The 19,454-nt window shown below is 42.6% G+C and overlaps 1 protein-coding gene across 1 annotated transcript in view; it reads left to right on the plus strand.

Moving 5' to 3' along the window:
• The window catches only part of susd2 (sushi domain containing 2), a 140,956-nt gene that overhangs the window by 18,178 nt on the left and 103,324 nt on the right, over positions 1–19,454 (plus strand). The window contains exons 3-4 of the mRNA XM_055655565.1: positions 12,739–12,943; positions 16,295–16,446. Of these exons, the coding sequence (XP_055511540.1) occupies positions 12,739–12,943; positions 16,295–16,446 (357 nt within the window). The remainder of the gene's footprint in view (positions 1–12,738; positions 12,944–16,294; positions 16,447–19,454) is intronic.

Below are 19,454 nucleotides of genomic sequence, written 5' to 3' on the forward strand. Positions count from 1 at the left end.
GCGGCAAAGTGGTGCAGCGGTAGAGTTGACACCACCATAGATCCGGGTACTGTCCGTACGGAGTTTGTACATTCTCCCTGTGACCATGTAGGTTTCCTCCAGGTGCTCCATTTCCTCCCATATTCCAAATACATGCAGGTTTGTCCATTAGTTGGCTTCTGTAAATTGTCCCTGATCTTGATTAGTACAGGTGTCAGAGGTTATGGAGAGAAGGCAGGAGAATGGGGTTAGGAGGGAGAGATAGATCAGCCATGATTGAATGGTGGAGTAGACTTGATGGGCCGAATGGCCTAATTATACTCCTATTCCTTAGGACCTTATGATCTGGGACCTTACAACAGAATGAGGAAAGGGAGAAGGGTCTTCCTTCTCTGGAGTGGTCTACAGTTACTGCAGGGAGTGTGAGCTGAGATTGTGTCCTTGAGGCCTGGAGGTGAGCTTGAAAAAGTAAGCTTTCAACTCCAAGGGAAGATGCCCCTCTGAGTTTCATTTGTTATGTCATTAAGTGGTGGTGCCACAGCTGACTCTTTCAACGCATTCCTAATTGTTAGCCATGAACTCAAACAGGTGGCAGAGATTTACAACTTGTCGTGGTGTGAAATTAGTCTTTAGTTGGCCAGGAAATGTAAATGACGTTGTTTTTTTTTTATCACGGCTCCATTTTTCTCCCAGAGGACAAGTTACTGTCTTCAAGCATGTAAAGGTCCCTGGTAAAATCAGCAGCAAAAGGGCCATTTACTTATAGGATCAGTTTGAATGTGGATTTCTATGCTTCATTCAGTAATGGGAGAAGTTGTCTGCTCTGTGAGAGAGTGTTACTTATTCCATCATGATAATACCACATGATGTCTGGTGAAACATAGCCAAGAACACCAGAAATATTTTTAACTTTGATAGTAATGATTAATTACATTGGCATGTTTCACACTGTTATTGTCCGACAGGAATGAAGAGGGAAATGAAGGGAGTTGGCTAGCTGAGAACTCCAGAAAAAATCAGTTTATGATATCAAGAAACAGGCGTTCCTATACTTCCCCACCATGCATTTTTTTTTTCACGTATATTATTTGTCCCTTTGGCAAAATGTCGATAGCTGGAAAAATGCGGAATGTACATACAAGCAAAAGGAGACCACTATTCGGCACAAAATGCATTTTGGTTTGCATATCTTGTGAAAAATTGTGAAAAGCTGAATTTCACCCATGCAGGCAGAGTTAATGTTATGAAAGAGATGACTGAGAGTTTTATTCCAGGTCTGGCTTGCTGTCAACAAGCTTGGTAAACAACAGTTCTAGTTATTGCAGCAATCACAAAAGATAGGTGGTGACTGGTTAGGTGAGTTGACCGGGTCTGGAAGGATATTCTGCCAGACTGAGTCTGCAGTTGATGGTGAATTGACCGATGTGAGGGATAAACCTACCAGACCTGAGAGGAAGAGTTCTTAGAAGCATTAATAGACTCACAGTGATACAGTGTGGGAACAGGCCCTTTGGCCCAACTTGCCCACACTGCCCAACCAGCCATTAATGTGCAAGGTATAATCATGAGAACAGGCATGCAGGAATGGACACAGGAAGTAGGATGGGGAAGATATGGACAAGATGATTTGTGTGAATCTGTGGCTGGCAATGGATGTTGGCAGATGACACCTCCTTTGATATGGAACTAAAGAAGGGCAATCAAAGATAGTCCAAGTGGCAGTGAGGTCAGCGTGCAAATTGGCAGCAAAGGTGATGAAATGTCTGAGTCCTGTATAACAACAAGAAGGGTCAGCTTAGTTACCACTAAAGTGAAAACAATGTTCATGTTCATGTCATAGGGGCAGTAGTAGGCCATTTGGCCCATCGCTGTACCTCGGTACACGTGACAATAAACAAAACAATCTGGAACTCCACCATTCAATCATGGCTGATCTATCTTTTGCTTTCAACCACAATCTCCTGCCTTCTCCCCATAACCCTTGACATACTTACTATTCAAGAACCTGCCAATCTCCACCTTAAAAATACCTAATGGCTTGGTAATGAATTCATCACCCACTAATTAAAAATATTCCTCATCATCTCCATTCTAAATGTACTTCCTTTTAGCCAGTGGATGGAGTGTACCTGAACTTTCAGAAAGCATTCAATAAAGTCCCACATAGGAGATTAGTGGGCAAAATTCGGACACATGGTATTCAGGGTTGAGTGATGACATGGATAGAAAATTGGTAGGCAGACAGGAAACAAATAGTAGGGATTAATGGATCCATTTCAGAATGGCAGGCAGTGACTAGTAGAATACCGCAAGGCTCAGAGCTGGGACCGCAGCTATTTACAATATTTATTAATGATTTAGATGAAGGGATTACAAGTAACATTAGCAAATTTGCAGATGACAAAGCTGGTTGGCTGTTTGAACTGTGAGGAGGATGCTATGAGGATCCAGGGTGACTTGGACAGGTTGGGTGAGTGGGCAGATGTATGTCAGATGCAGTTTAATGTGGATAAATGTGATGTTATCCACTTTGGTTGCAAAAACAGGAAGGCAGATTATTATCTAAATGGTGTCATTGGGAAAAGGGGAAGTACAAAGGGATCTGGGTGTCCTTGTTCATCAGTCAATAAAAGTAAGCATGCAAGTTCAGCAGGCAGTGAAGAAAGTGAATGGCATGTTGGCCTTCATAACAAGAGGAGTTGAGTATAGGAGCAAATAAGTCTTTCTGCAGTTGTACAGGGCCCTAGTGAGATCACACCTGGATTATTATGTGCAGTTTTGGCCTCCAAATTTGAGGAAGGACATTCTGGTTATTGAGGGGCAGCGTAGGTTTACAAGGTTAATTCCCGGGATGGCGGGACTGTCATATGCTGAGAGAATGGAGCTGCTGAGAATGTATACTCTAGAATTTAGATGGATGAGAGGGGATCTTATTGAAACATATAACATTATGAATGTTTTGGACACGCTAGAGGCAGGAAACATGTTCCCGGTGTTGGTGGAGTCCAGAACCAGGGACCACAGTTTAAGAATAAGGGGTAAGCCATTTAGAACGGAGATGAGGAAACACTTTTTCACAGAGAGAGTTGTGAGTCTGTGGAATTCTCTGCCTCAGAGGGCAGTGGAGGCCAGTTCTCTGGATACTTTCAAGAGAGAGATAGATAGGGCTCTTAAAGATAGCGGAGTCAGGGGATATGTGGAAAAGGCAGGGATGGGGTACTGATTGTGGATGATCAGCCATGATCACATTGAATGGCTGTGCTGGCTCGAAGGGCCGAATGGCCTACTCGTGTACCTATTGTCTATTGTCTATTATTCTGAGGCTGTAACCTTTGGTCAACTAGTGGAAATACTCTCTCCACATCCACTCTATCCAAGGTACGGCACGGTGGCGCAGCGGTAGAGTTGTTGCCTTACAGCGTTTGCAGCACCAGAGACCCAGGTCCCGACTACAGGTGCAATTTGTATGGAATTTGTACAGAGTTTGTACATTCTCCCTGTGGGTTTTCTCCGAGATCTTTGGTTTCGTCCCACACTCCAAAGACATACATGTATGTAGGTAAATTGGCTTGGTGTATGTGTAAATTGTCTCTAGTGTGTGTAGGATAGTGTTAATGTGCGGTTCTCTGGTCAGTGCGGACTCTGTGGGCTATGAATTCCACAGTTTCAACTAATGGGAGAGTCTAGGCCCGAAGGGCCTGTTGCCGCATGTAGCTCTAAATTAAACTAAAGCCTTTCACTATTCGGTAAGTTTCAATGAAGTCTCCATCTCATCATTCTGTACTCCAACGAGTACAGGCCCAGTGTCATCAACCGCTCATCATATGTTAACCCAATTATCTCTGGGATAATTCTCGAAACATCATCTAGACCCTCTCCAATGCCAGCTCACCCCAGATATTGGGCCCAAAACTGCTCACAATACTCCAAATTAACATCCATCCCTGTTTTATTATTCTAGAAATAATTGCTAACATTGCATTTGTCTTCCTTACTAATGAGAGTGAGGGAGGATAGCTTGTTTAAGAAGGAACTGCAGATGGTGGAAAATCGAAGGTACACAAAAATGCTGGAGAAACTCAGCAGGTGCAGCAGCATCAGACTGAAGAAGGGTTTCGGCCCGAAACGTTGCCTATTTCCTTCGCTCCATAGATGATGCTGCACCCGCTGAGTTTCTCCAGCATTCTTGTGTACCTAGGGAGGATAGCTTGCCTGGAGCTGAAACAGACTGAGCCACTTATTTCCAAAGTGTCAAGCATAGTTTGAACCAATGGACAACAGGACCGGCGTTAATGACAAAATTATTCAACGTGAGAACAATCAGTCAAAGGAGAGTGGTGATAGAGGAGTCTGATTGGGCCTCTGTTCAAGGAAGAAGCAAATAGTTCTCAATGCATCTTGCTGTGGGATTGAGGTGAAGACATATTGGATTACCATAGTGAAAAACAGCTGGCAGGAGCAGGATCATTGAACATCTGCAGTTGTTCTACTTGTAATGTGAACTATAGTTTACTTCACCTCTCCCTCTCTCTCTCTCTCCCTCGATGCTGTCTGACCTCCAAGTAATTCCGGTGTTCTTTGCTTTTATTTCCAGTTTCCAATATCTTCAGCATTTTGAATCTCAGTCCCACTGTTTTGTTTTGTTTTGTTTCTCTCCCTTATTTGATTCATATAGTTGACCTCTCCAGACTGTGAGTGAACTATCATCCTCCCATCACCACTTGCACCGTTCAGAATCTCCTGGCCTTCACACTTTCAGATAATCCATTTGTCTTCTCCTCCACTTCCCCATCTTGGAAACATCAAACAATTCTGATTCAGAACTTTTCTCCATTCTGATGGGTGACTGTTGGCCTGATGCATTAATTCAAGTTCTGTCCAAGGATGCTGTCTGACAATGATTATTTCAAGGCTTTTCTGCTTTTATTCTGGACAATTAAACCTTTTAGTCTGAATGTTGGTGGAAGGTACTTAATTGGGGAAAGGCAGATTACAATGTCATTAGGCAGGAGCTAAAGAGGGTAGATTGGGAGCAGTTGTTATTGGGTAAATCCACAATTGACTTCTGGCAGTCGTTTAAAGGCCAGCCAATCTATCCATTCAGCTATCTCTCCTTGGATCCCCTTGCAACCTTACCTTCCAGAGCAGCCTACCCTGTGGATGCTTGTAAAATACCTTTGCTCCAATCCACATATACAACGTTGACATCTCTGTCATCATCAACGTTTTTGGTCACTTCAAGATGTTCAATCAGGTTGGTGAGACACGAGCTCCCACGTACACATCTGTGCTGACTATCCCTAATCAACCTTTGTCCATCCAAATGCCGGTGTTCTATCCCTCCGAATACTCTCTAGCAACTTTCCAACTACTGATATTAAGCTCACTGGCCTACAGTTCCCAACATTTTCAGGTAGACGGATAGGAGAGATTCGGAGGGATATGGGTCAAACTCAGTCCAGTAGGACTAGTGTCGACTTGGTTGGTACCTTGGTTGGCATGGGCAGGTTGGGCTGATGGCCCAGTTCCATATGGTTGGGCTCTTTGACTCTATGGCTAAAAAGAGCTCTGAAATGACCAAATGACCCTAGAATAAATGCAAGCCTTACATTTTTCTTTTCTTTAACCATTTCATACTCTAATTTTACCAAATCAAGTTGCAAGAGAAATGTGATAAACTATTCACCCACCCAGGAACACAAAACCTATAATCCTGCCAATCCAACACCAATGATCCAAAATCACTCGACCATCTTTGTCTTCATCTACCAAGCAACCCATTAGTATGACCCAGGGGTCTGAATATTGATTTCTCTAACTTCAAGTAACCCCTGCATTTCCTCTCTCTCTCCATCCCTCCCTCACCCAAGTTGCGCCAGGTTCTCATTCTTGCCTCACAAAGAGCTAACAATGGCCTATTTCCTTTATCATTGTTAATTGTTTGCATATATTTCATTCATTTGTACTAGATCTCTCTAAATCACTGTCTATATCTCTCGTTTCCCTTTCCCGTGACTAGTCTGAAGAAGGGTCTCGAGCCGAAAAGTCACCCATTCTTTCTCTCCAGAGATGCTGCCTGTCTCGCTGAGTTACTCCAGCATTTTGTGTTTATCGTCAGTTTAAACCAGCATCCGCAGTTCTTTCCTACTGTTGGGCAGAAGCATTTGCGTATATTGCCTCTGCCTAGTTTGAACTTGTACCTTTGGTCCCACTGGTTTTGAAGTTACACAATATGACATTGAAGGTTACACACTCTCACCGCATTAAAACAAATGGGATAAAGACCACACCAAGATCAATGGCAAGAAAGAACAACATTAATGTTCAGGCCATCTATATGGCATTTTGGGCTCAACTGAGTTTAGTATTTTAGAGATACAGCGTGGAAACAGGCCCTTCAGCCCACCAAGTCTGCGCTGACCAGTGTACACTGCACTATCCTACACACCAAGGACAATTTACAATCTTTATCAAACTCAATTAACCTACAAACCTGTATGTTAATGCAGCGTGGGAGGAAAGAGGAGCACCCGAGGAAAACCTAAGCGGTCACGGGGAGAACGTACAAACTCCGCACAGACAGCACCTGCAGTCAGGATTGAACCCAGGTCTCTGGTGTTTTAAGGCAGCAACTCTACCACTGTGCCACCTTGCCGCCCTGATTGATTATAAAGTACATTCTCATCCCAAAGAGCACACATCTGTTTTGGTGTTAACAGGTGCCTGCCTATCCATTAAACCTGGATCTGTTGATATTATGGACAACCTTCCCTTTATCTAAGTGCTCAGGCTGGTGTTGCAAGGTAGGATTGTGGATGGTGCATAAACAAAGCTTATGATTAACAAAATGTAATATTTAAGCGGTAATTTATGTGTTTTGCTCGACTAATTGCAGGTAAATGTTAACTTGAAAAGGTTAGTCCACATAAATAGCTGTCTGAGCGTTTACTTAAGGGAGTTGAAACAAGAAGATATAAAAATGTTGTCATTCATAAATGTTGTGAAATATTGCCCAAAAACGTATTATTGCTATTCCTTGGCTATGATCTATATTTAATAGATTAGACTGTAACAGTATTTTATTATAGATTAGTCTGTATCAACAAATCTATATAGTCACATGATCAAGGTCGAGCCCTCTCCCCCACTGGGCAATTATCACTTTAGTTAGAAATTGAGTGTGAAGGTGAGGGTGGGTATCGAGACTCCCTGATAATATCAATTTCTTTCATGCCTTTCCTTCACTCATTTTAACTTCCTTCATTTTCTTTGTCTTCATCTCAGCTTTTGTCATGATTTTTACATTACTGGGTTACTCGTTGCTCTTACATCTTTTATGTCGATTTCTAGTTAATCTATTAAGATATTTAAACTGAAGAAACAACATATTTTAATATAAGAACAGAAATGTGTAATTTAGTCCATAACCACGATGCAGCAGTTATCTGGCTGTAGACTCTCTATCTCTTCAATCACAGTTTCCTAATCTCTTTATAAATCCCTTTGTATCTTTTGTTTCCAAAGAATAGTTCTAAAGTGGGACAATTGGGACAAGACAGAAACAGGCCCTTCAGTCTGCCACTTTCATGCCACCCATTGAATCTATTTACACTTTCTATTTACTTGTAGCAGGTCTCCAGCCTTCTATGCCTTCAAAATGGTTCTTTTTATAAACCATGGGTCTATATTGAATATTTTTCAGCTGTTAAATACCTTATAGACCACCCAATGTCCAAAAGTAGACTGGTGACCGGATTGAGTAGCAGTAAGATTTATTGATGATTATGGAGACACAAGAGACTTTAGATGCTGTAATCTTGAGCAAAAAATAAAGTGCTGGAGGAACTCAACAGACCTGGCAGTCTGGATGGGAGGGAAAAGCTGGAGGACATTTCAGATCAGTCTGAAGAAGGGTTCTGACCTGACACTTCACCTGTCCTTATCTCTCCAAGGATGCTCTATAGCCTGCTGCATTCCTCCAGTTTTATCCCACTATGAGAAACAGTCAGGAAACATGAGGGAGAATGAAATGCCAGGATAAAGTGGTACATAGAGGGGCTGGAGCAGTCTGGAAAATAGCCAACAATGTGTCCTTGTTCCACACAGGAATGTATATTGTTGATGCCACATTTATTTACACTCTGTCATGAAACTGCAGCTATTAAGACTTGGCTGAACTCTGTTTGAGATGGAGATACAAAATGTTATGGATGTCTGTAAATGGAGCTTATGATTAACATAATGTCATATTTAAACTGCATTTTTATCTTTTTCACAATATAATTGTAGTTTCAGGTCAATTTATCAGGTAACTAGTAACATCGTTTACTAAGTAAATATATGTCTTCATGTTTTTATTTGTGTCATTGAACTTAGGAAGACAGACACTAGATTGTGCTCAACTGATCATTATTGTCTCTGGCTCCTAACCTTGGATTATTTTACAGCAGATTAAATTGTACTAAATTGTGTGGTACAGTGGTGCAGCAAGGTGGCACAGTGCCACAGCTGGTACAACTGCTGCTTCACAGAGCCAGAGACTTAACCTTGGATGCTCTCTGTGTGTAGTTGATACATTCTTCCTGTGTTGGTTTCTTTTGGGTGCTCCAGTTTCTTCCCACTTCCGTATGACATGAAGGGTTGTAAGTTAATTGGCCTAAAATTGTCCCTGGAAGAGAGATAACATAGAACTAATGTGAATGGGTGATCAATGCTCAACATAGAAACATAGAAAATAGGTGCAGGAGTAGGCCATTCGGCCCTTCGAGCCAGCACCGCCATTCAATATGATCACGGCTGATCATCCAACTCGGTATCCTGTTGCTGCCTTCTCTCCATACCCCCTGATCCCTTTAGCCACAAGGGCCACATCTAACTCCCTCTTAAATATAGCCAATGAACTGGCCTCAACTACCTTCTGCGGCAGAGAATTCCACAGATTCACCACTCTCTGTGTGAAAATTGTTTTTCTCATCCCGGTCCTAAAAGATTTCCCCCTTATCCTTAAAATGTGACCCCTTGTTCTGGACTTCCCCAACATTGGGAACAATCTTCCTGCGTCTAGCCTGTCCAACCCCTTCAGAATTTTGTAAGTTTCTATAAGATCCCCCCTCAATCTTCTAAATTCTAGCGAGTACAAGCCGAGTCTATCCAGTCTTTCTTCAAATGAAAGTCCTGACATCCCAGGAATCAGTCTGGTGAGCCTTCTCTGTACTCCCTCTACGGCAAGAATGTCTTTCCTCAGATTAGGAGACCAAAACTGTACGCAATACTCCAGGTGTGGTCTCACCAGGACCCTGTACAACTGCAGTAGAACCTCCCTGCTCCAAAACTCAAATGCTTTTGCTATGAATGCTAACATACCATTCGCTTTCTTCACTGCCTGCTGCACCTGCATGACTACTTTCAATGACTGGTGTACCATGACACCCAGGTCTCGCTGCATCTCCCCTTTTCTTAATCGGCCACCATTCAGATAATAATCTACTTTCCTGTTTTTGCCACCAAAGTGGATAAGCTCACATTTATCCACATTATACTGCATCTGCCATGCATTTGCCCACTCACCCAGCCTATCCAAGTCACCTTGCAGCCTCCTAGCATCCTCCTCACAGCTAACACTGCTTCCCAGCTTCGTGTCATCCGCAAACTTGGAGATGTTGGATTCAATTCCCTCGTCCAAATCATTAATATATATTGTAAATAGCTGGGGTTCCAGCACTGAGCCTTGCGGTACCCCACTAGTCACTGCCTGCCATTCTGAAAATGACCCGTTTACTCCTACTCTTTGCTTCCTGTCTGCCAGCCAGTTCTCTATCCACATCAATACTGAACCCCCAATACCGTGTGCTTTAAGTTTGTATACTAATCTCTTATGTGGGACCATGTCGAAAGCCTTCTGAAAGTCCAGATATAACACATCCATTGGTCCTCCCTTATCCACTCGACTAGTTACATCCTCGAAAAATTCTATAAGATTCGTCAGACATGATTTACCTTTCATAAATCCATGCTGACTTTGTCCAATGATTTCACCACTTTCCAAATGTGCTGCTATCCCATCTTTAATAACTGACTAGCAGTTTCCCCACTACCGATGTTAGACTAACTGGTCAGCAATTCCCCGTTTTCCCTCTCCCTCCCTTTTTAAAAAGTGGGGTTACATTAGCTACCCTCTAGTCCAGAATCTAAAGAGTTTTGGAAAATTATCCTAATGCATCCACTCATGGACTCATTGGGCCAAAGGGCCTATTCCCATGCTGTGTCACCAAAGGCAACTAAAGAAATTTTGCCCAGAATTCTGGAATTCATTGCCTGAAAATATCTGATCGTCTGAACAGCCATAGGGGCCTGTTTCAATGCTGTATCTCTCTACAATCTATCTATTTTATTGTGCTTTATGCTTTATAACAGTTTTATTTTGACTAGATTTCATCTTGACCACCTCAATTGTGAAGCATGTTAGGATGCCGTTATATGTCTAAGGTGCCACATACAAGATAGAATTAGGGTTCGCCTTAGAATTATTAAGGTTATAAATTCACATAGAATTCTCAGAAGTCTGAAAGCAATTTTGTTAAATCCGCATCCAAAGGCAAATGGATTTTTACATGAATTACCATTTATTTGCAGTGAGCTGGGCCATTAAGTTTACTGCTGACTGATATTTAAAAGCTGTTACCCTTGAGATGAATTTATCCCCAATTTTCCATCTCATACCTATAAGACGTTAGAAAGCACATTTCAACTGGCGATCACCACAGTTGCAGTTTTATTTATATGCCATTTGAAATTTCTTAACATTAACTAATTGTATGAAGCAAATAAGCAAAACCTGTTTTTATTTAATCACTGGATTCACCAGTCAATGAAAGTAAGTATGCAGGTACAGCAGGCAGTGAAGAAAGCGAATGGCGTGTTGGACTTCATAATGAGAGGAGTTAATTATAAGAGCAAAGAGGTCCTTCTCCAGTTGTACAGGGCCCTAGTGAGACCAAACCTGGAGTATTGTGTGCAGTTATGTTCCCCTAATTTGAGGAAGGGCATTCTTGCTATTGAGACAGTGCAGCGTAGGTTTATAAGGTTAATTCCCAGGATGGCGGGACTGTCATATGCTGAGAGAATGGAACAGCTGGACTTGTATACTGTGGAGTTTAGAAGGATGAGAGGGTATCTTATTGAAGCATATAAGATTATTAAGGGTTTGGACACGCTAGAGGCGGGAAACATGTTCCTGATGTTGGGGGAGTCCAGAACCAGGGGCCACAGTTTAAGAATAAGGAGTAAGACATTTAGAATGGAGACGGGGAAACATTTTTTCACACATGAGAGTTGTTAGTTTGTGGAATTCTCTGCCTCAGAGGGTGGTGGAGGCCAGTTCGCTGGATACTTTCAAGATAGAGCTAGATAGGGCTCTTAAAGATAGCGGAGTCAGGGGACATGGGGAGAAGGCAGGAACAGTGTACAGGATTGGGGATGATCAGCCATTGAATGGTGCTGTTGGCTCGAAGGGCCGAATGGCCTACTCCTGCACCTATTGTCTATTGTCTTTTTTTGAATATGACAGAGTAACCAACCTTGTCTGAAGTGTGCCATTTACTGGGTAATGCAACCAGTGGATTCCAATTGGGAGTTTTTAGTTGTGGAAAATTCTACACTTGCCACATGTCAATGGCAAGGTTGACTTTTTTTGTGTGCGTGTGTGCGTGTGTGCGCGTGTGCGTGGTAATGTATGGAAAACAGCAACCAATTTATCAAGAGCCAAGTCCCGTAAATTGCAAAGTGAAAATGCTTACACTGTAGGTTTGTGTGCTGTTGATTGAAACATTGGGCAGGCCACTGGAGAGAACACCAATGTATGAAACATTTCCCAGAGAGCTCATATCGATTTCATCTGATATTCGGCTAAACCACTATTCATTATCTTAGTGACGTCTAATGGGTCACCACTTAACCTTTTCTATCCAGTAGTGTATAGTCCTAATTGTTCTCTTCTCTGGAGTCATTCATTGATGATAATATCCTGATTAAACCTTCTTGCCATTTCTAAAACCTTTCTATGATGAGTTTCTGTATTTTAAAATTCTTGTTCATTTTGCAATCTAATATTTTTTTAAAGTTCCTATTTACTCAAGTTAGACTGATGCTGTACCTCTAGGGGTATTTCACTTCGGTAGGGACATTACCAGCTTCATGAAGACTGTGGGGAATAAGAGTATTGTGGCATTGCTCCCCTGATGAAATTGCTGTGTGATATTTTCCTGCTGATCCCAGCCTTTGATCCAATGAGTGGGAGTTACTCTACCAGAGCAATGTGTTCATTTCTCTGAAATCGAAAGAAAAATAATCGTAGGATGGAGAAAGCAGAATGTTTACTTTTTAAAATATGTATGTGTTCCTGGTCTCCTCCATCATTCAAGCAAAACTTGCCCAACTTGGAAGTATATGATTACAGTTTGAATAGTTGACCTGTGAATTGAATTGAATACTTTATTGTCTTATGCAAATAATCACCCATAAAGGGAACTTACAAAGTTACAAATCCACCCCCCCCCCCCCCATGCCAGTTCAGCCTTCCCCCTCCCCCCCCCCACACAATGGGCCCCATTGCCGGGTCCTCCATTCTCCATTGTTCTTCCCCCCCCCCACCCCACGCCGGGTCCCTGCTCTTCTTCCCTCTTCTTTACGGCGGTCCACCCACATCGGGTCTTCCTTTATTTTTCCGAGCATAGATAGATTCTGTTTTTGTTTAATTTCTAGATGCTCAGAAGTCGTGTGCAGGCCAATGTGGAAACGAACTGGCTGATTGTTCCTGTCATGCGAGTTGTTACCCATTGGGAATCTGTTGTCCAGATTACTGGAGACTCTGCTTAAGGACATCTCCTCAGTCAGGAACCTTAATGGGAGGCAAAGATTTTGTCATAGTTAACAATACATTTAAAGCTGAAGACAAGATAACCTGCAGGTGAGTCTTTAATGTAATCACTCTGATCATGTTTGCACTAGGGACCAATTGATACAAGCTACCCATTGTTATTGGAAAGCAATATCTTCAACTTTGACCATGCTATTAAGACACTGATAATTCTTTGTATCCAGAGGCAAAGTCATAGGTGATTTTAACTAAGTAAATTTCTCATGTCCGAATCATACAAGTATGTACAGAAGCAAAGCCCAGAAAGATGCTATTGTACCTGCTATATATATACTAGAACAGTTCACAAAGAAGGTTGAACCCTATTTCCAAATCTTTGTCCATAATGTTTGCCAAAGGCTCTTTAGTTCTTTATTAAATGTGATGAGGGCTTCTACTCCATTACCTTTTCAAGTAAGGAGTTCTAGACCCCTACCACCCATTAAATAACAATATCTTTCCTCCACCTCAATTTATTTTTCTACCAAGTAACTGAAATTTATGCTCTAGTTATTGTTCAATCTTCCACTGAAACCAGGTTCTTCCTATTAGTCCTATCTGAGCATCTCATCTCAAGTATATCTTCCTTGTCCTAACAGAAATACATCACTAAATTGCCAGGTAAAGGTTTTCTCCAACAAAAAGATACTCAACTCCTCTTGTTATGAAGGCCAATATGCCATTCGCAAAAGACAGCTTGATAGCATATTTTCTATAACATGGCTCCCAGAACTGAACACAATACTCTAAATGTAGCCTTACTAACATCTCATATGACTGCAACATGACCTCCCAACTTCTATACTCATTACCACAATTACATTTGGCCCAAATCCCTCTAAACCTTCCCCACCCATGAAGCTGTCCAACAGTATTTTAAGTATTGTTCTTGTACCTGCCTCAATTACATCCTCTGACAGTTTGTTTCTTTTAACCACGACCCTCTGAAAATGTTAACTCTCAGGTTCCGAGTAAATCCATACCCTCTAATTTTAAACCTATACCTTCTAGTTCCTGATTCCCCTATCCTTAGAAAAAACTCTGCATTCACCCTTTTTATTTTATCCATTCATTTTATATGATGCAGATGCATGGCAGATGCAGTATAATGTGGATGAATGTGAGGTTATCCACTTTGGTGACAAGAACAGGAAGACAGATTATTATCTGACAGGTGTCAAATTTGGCAAAGGGAAAGTGCAACGAGACTTGGGTGTGTTTGTACATTAGTCACTGAAAGTAAGCATGCAGGTACAGTAGGCAGTGAAGACAGCTAACGGTATGTTAGCCTTCATTGCGAGATGCTTTGAGTTGAGAAGCAAGGAAGTCCTACTGCAGTTGGACAAGGTTCTGGTGAGACCACACCTGGAGTATTGTGTGCAATTTTGGTCCCCTAATTTGAGGAAGGACATTATTGCTATTGAGGGAGTGCAGCGTAGGTTCACCAGGTTATTCCCGGGATGGCGGGACTGACATATGATGAAAGAATGGGTCGACTGGACTTGTATTTACTGGAATTTAGGAGGATAAGAGGGAATCTCAAGGTTCAAGGTTCAGTTTATTGTCACGTACCAATTAAGGTACCGTGAAATTTGAGTTACCATACAGCCATACTAAAAAAAAAGCATCAAGACACACAACTCCATAAAAGTTAACATAAACATCCACCACAACAGATTCCCCACATTCCTCACAGTGATGGAAGGCAATAAAGTCCAATCTACTTCCTCTTTTATTCTCCCACGGTCAGGGCAGTCGAACCATCCACAGTCGGGGCAATCGAAGCTCCCACAGCTGGCGTCAGGATGGTCGATGCCCCCACGGCTTGGAGTTCCCGGTCAGTCTCTAGCCAGAGACCGCGAGCAGCGCAATGTTAAAGTCTGCATGCTCCCGTGGTGGAGCTCTCGAAGTCGGTCTCCAGCAAAGGCCGCCAACGCCTCAATGTTAGGCCGCAGTGCTGACGGAGATACGATACGGAAAAACATCGCATCTCCGTCTAGGTAAGAGATTAGAAAACGTTTCCCCTAACCCCCCCCCCCCCAATCCCTCACATAAAACAAGCCAAAGAACATTAAAAACATACATTTAACACATACAAACATGCAACAAAGAAGGAAGGGACAACCCGACTGTTGGCGAAGCGGCCATTGCTGGCGCCATCCGGTGGTTTTATAGAAACATGTAAAATTCTTATGATTGGATAGGCTAGAGGCAAGAAAAATGTTCCCGATGTTGGGGGAGTCCTGAACCAGGGGCCACGGTTTAAGAATAAGGGGTAGGCCATTTAGGACTGAGATGAGGAAAAAAGAAAATGTCACCCAGAGAGTTGTGACTCTGTGGAATTCTCTGCCACAGAAGACAGTGGAGAACAATTCACTGGATGCTTACAAGACACAGTTAGGTTTAGCTCTTAGGGCTAAAGGAATCAAGGGATATAGGGAAAAAGCAGGTACGGGGTATTGATTTTAAATGATCAGCCATGATCATATTGAATGGCGGTGCTGGTTCGAAGGAAGAAATGGCCTCCTCCTGCACCTATTTTTCTATGTTTCTATATACCGATGTAAGTTCAGCCATCGTACTGTGCTCCAAGGAATAAAGTCCTTGCCTGCTCAATATCTATCTGTAGATCAGACCCCTGAGTTCTGCCAACATCCTCATAAATCTTCTCTATACCCTTTCAAGTTTAATGATATCTTTCTTACAGCAGGAAGATTAAAAACTGGCCACAGTACTCCACGTGCTGACTCATTAACATCTTGTGCCACTCTAATGTTATGTTCCAACTTCAATACTCTATTTGCTGACTAATGAAGGCCAGTGTGCAAAAGCTTGCTTGATCATCCTAACTGTCTCCCACACACATCAGGGAATTACATAGTGGTACTCCTACTCCTGTCGGCTCTACAACACTGACTGGGGCCCTACCCTTTCTGTGAAGGTGCTGCCTTGCTCTGATTTCCCAAAGTGCAACAGATCCCACTTACCTGAATTAAACTCAATTAGCCATTCCTCAGCCCCCTTGACCCCTTGACCCCTTGATCAAGATCCGCTGTAATCCTTGAACATCTTCAATATCTACGATATCACTTATTTTAGTGTGACCTCCTTGCTTTTATATTTTATGCCTTGGTCAGTAGAAGCAAGTGTCCTGGATCCTTCATAAGCACCTTAGCAATGTGTGGACAAGTACTCCATGAGTGCCTTCTCCTCCTGAACACCACTATTTATGGAGCTTTGCCCTCTTCGACAGCATTATCATTTACTTTTCACGATTGAATTACGTTTTCCACTTTTGTTCCCATCTGACTACTTTATCTCCGGCATATTCTAATGGATTTCAAGCTAAAAATCTCTACCACTTGTTTCTACTGGATTAAACATGAAATTATTCTCTTGCAGGTTCAAAAATTCCATTGTTACCATGGGGTATGTTGATGATGAAAAGATGGCTCACTGCATTTCACCATTACTCTATGAAAATGGAAGGATACCTTTTGAATTGTCTACAGACGATGGAAAGACCTACCTTCACCAGGGGACATGGGTAGCAGGTCAGGTGAAATCCTTGCACTGAACCTTTATCTACATGTTCAAGAAGGAACTGCAGATGCTGGAAAATCGAAGGTAGACAAAATTGCTGTAGAAACTCAGCGGGTGCGGCAGCATCTATGGAGCGAAGGAAATAGGGAACGTTTCGGGCCGAAACATTGCCTATTACCTTTGTTCCGTAGATGCTGCCGCACCCGCTGAGTTTCTACAGCAATTTTGTCTACCTTTATCTACATGTGACCGTCTTCATTGGTAACAGATTGGAAAACTAGTACACTAAGTGAATTGTAGAAGGCTGACAGAAGAGACGCAATATTTTTCTTTCTCGTGCCTATCTTCGATGTTCCAACATTTTCACAAGTTCACAAGGTATTGGAGTACAGTTAGGCCATTCAGCCCATCGACCATACTCCACCATTCAATCATGGCTGATCTCTGCCTCCTAATCCCATTTTCCTGCCTTCCCTTGACATCCATTCTAATAAAAAATTCTAATCAAGAATTTGTATATCTTCTCAGAAACGTCACCCATTCCTTCTCTCCAGGGATGCTGCCTGTCCCGCTGAGTTACTCCAGTTTTTTGTGTCTATCTTCGGTTTAGGTCAGCATCTGCAGTTTCTTCTTACTCCTTAAAAACATCCACTGACCTGGCTTCCACAGCCCTCTGTGGCAATGAGTTCCACAGATTAACTACCCATAGATTTTCCATAGATTTTGTGTCTACCAGCACCAGCAGTTCCTTCCTGCACAATATCTTTCATTTCTTGTGTATTGGTGAAGTCAATAAAGGTGAAGTTGGTAATGAAGCACAGAGGCCATGGGAGGCTTCAAACAAAACCTTATGCTCCGTGCCAAGCCTTAGATCATAACCAATCACCTGACATTCAGGGTATCCTTCATTTCTTTCTGCTGACTTTTGGAAGAAAGCAGAGAAGATACTATCAGTTTAGTTTAACTAAATGGGAACAGTTATTTCGGCCCACCGAACACACGCTGACCATTAATCACTCTTTCATACGAGTACTATGTTATCCCACTTTCTCATCCACTCCCTGTGCACTTTGGGGTTTCCTGGAGGAAACCCACACTGTTACAGGGAGAACATGCAAATTCCACACAGACAGGACCCGAGGTCAGGATCAAACCCGGGTCTCTGCCATGGTGAGGCAGCAGCTCCACCAGCTGCGCCACTGTGCCGCTCTTAGCATCTTAGCTGAGGAAGGGAAGGACTCCTGGAGTTACACAACCATAGGGTTACACCATGGAAACAGGTACGTCAGCCTGATGACCATGGTATTAATTTACACAAATCCCACAGTAATCCCATTTATATTCTCCCCACATTTCCATCAACTCTGCCAGATTCTACCAGTACCTTGCACTTCAGGACCAAGTAACTAATTAACCCCCACATCTTTGGGATTTTGGAGAGTGAAAGGGGGGCATGAGCAAACTTCACGGAGAGAACACTCAGGAGCAAACCTAGTCCATGGCATCACTGTGCTACCCACTAGGCTATAGACTCTGTAGGAAGGAACTACAGATGCTTATTTACACTGAAGATAGACACAAAATGCTTGAGTAACTCAGTGGAACATGCAGCATCTCTGGAGAGAAGCAGTGGGTGGCGTTTTTGGTCGAGACCCTTCCTCAGACCTTCTGAAGTGCAAAGTGCTCCACATGACAAGGCCATGGCCATTCCATTTCCCTAACATACATTTTCCTTAGATTTAACCATATAACCATACAATTACAGCACGGAAACAGGCCATCTCGGCCCTACAAGTCCGTGCCGAACACCTTTTTTCCCCTTAGTCCCACCTGCCTGCACTCATACCATAACCCTCCATTCCCTTCTCATCCATATACCTATCCAATTTATTTTTAAATGATACCAATGAACCTGCCTCCACCACTTCCACTGGAAGCTCATTCCACACCACTACCACTCTCTGAGTAAAGAAGTTCCCCCTCATATTACCCCTAAACTTCTGTCCCTTAATTCTGAAGTCATTTGCTTTTGTTGGAAGGATTACAGAATGTACAATTTCTATGGATTAAGAACATATTCTATTCTGAACAGGGTGTAGAAAGTTTCCATTTACTGTCTTTGGAGTAATTTGCTGATGAAGATGTAATAACAAGTTTGAAATTAACTGGCTAATAGGGATCTCAATTTCCAGCAACAATATGAAGGGTGTAGAAAATTATCCTGAGCACAAGTATAGATTGTAAGCTTCAAGAAAAGAATGATCGTAGAAGGAACAGCAGATTTATTATTATTATTATTAATAACAAATAAACATGCATATAAATCATTATTATATACTAGACAAAGTGCAGACCTGTTGGGTCTGTTTCCACAACGGCGTTTGCGGAGGGGGGGGGGGGAGTGAGAGGAGGAGGAGGAGGAGGAAACGGGAGAGATTTGGGAGGCAAAGGAGATGCGGGGTAGTCCCACCTGGGGGGATGGGGAGATAAGGTGTGTGGGGGGGGGGGGGGGGCGGGGGGTGAGGAGAGGGAAACATTGAAAACATAGAAATTAGGTGCAGGAGTACACCATTCGGCACCCTTCGAGCCTGCACCGCCATTCAATATGATCATGGCTGATCAACCAACTCAATATCCCGTACCTGCCTTCTCTCCATACCCTCTGATCCCTTTAGCCACAAGGGCCACATCTAACTCCCTCTTAAATATAGTCAATGAACAGGCCTCAACTACCCTCTGTGGCAGAGAGTTCCAGAGATTCACCACTCTCTGTGTGAAAACAGTTTTTCTCATCTCGGTTTTAAAGGATTTCCCCCTTATCCTTAAGCTGTGACCCCTTGTCCTGCATTTCCCCAACATCGTGAACAATCTTCCTGCATCTAGCCTGTCCAACCCCTTAAGAATTTTGTACGTTTCTATAAGACCCCTCTCAATCTCCTAAATTCTAGCGAGTACAAGCCGAGTCTATCCAGTCTTTCTTCATATGAAAGTCCTGACATCCCAGGAATCAGTCTGGTGA

The sequence above is a fragment of the Leucoraja erinacea genome, chromosome 25 (genome assembly GCF_028641065.1).
Source record: "Leucoraja erinacea ecotype New England chromosome 25, Leri_hhj_1, whole genome shotgun sequence".
Taxonomy (NCBI): domain Eukaryota; kingdom Metazoa; phylum Chordata; class Chondrichthyes; order Rajiformes; family Rajidae; genus Leucoraja; species Leucoraja erinaceus.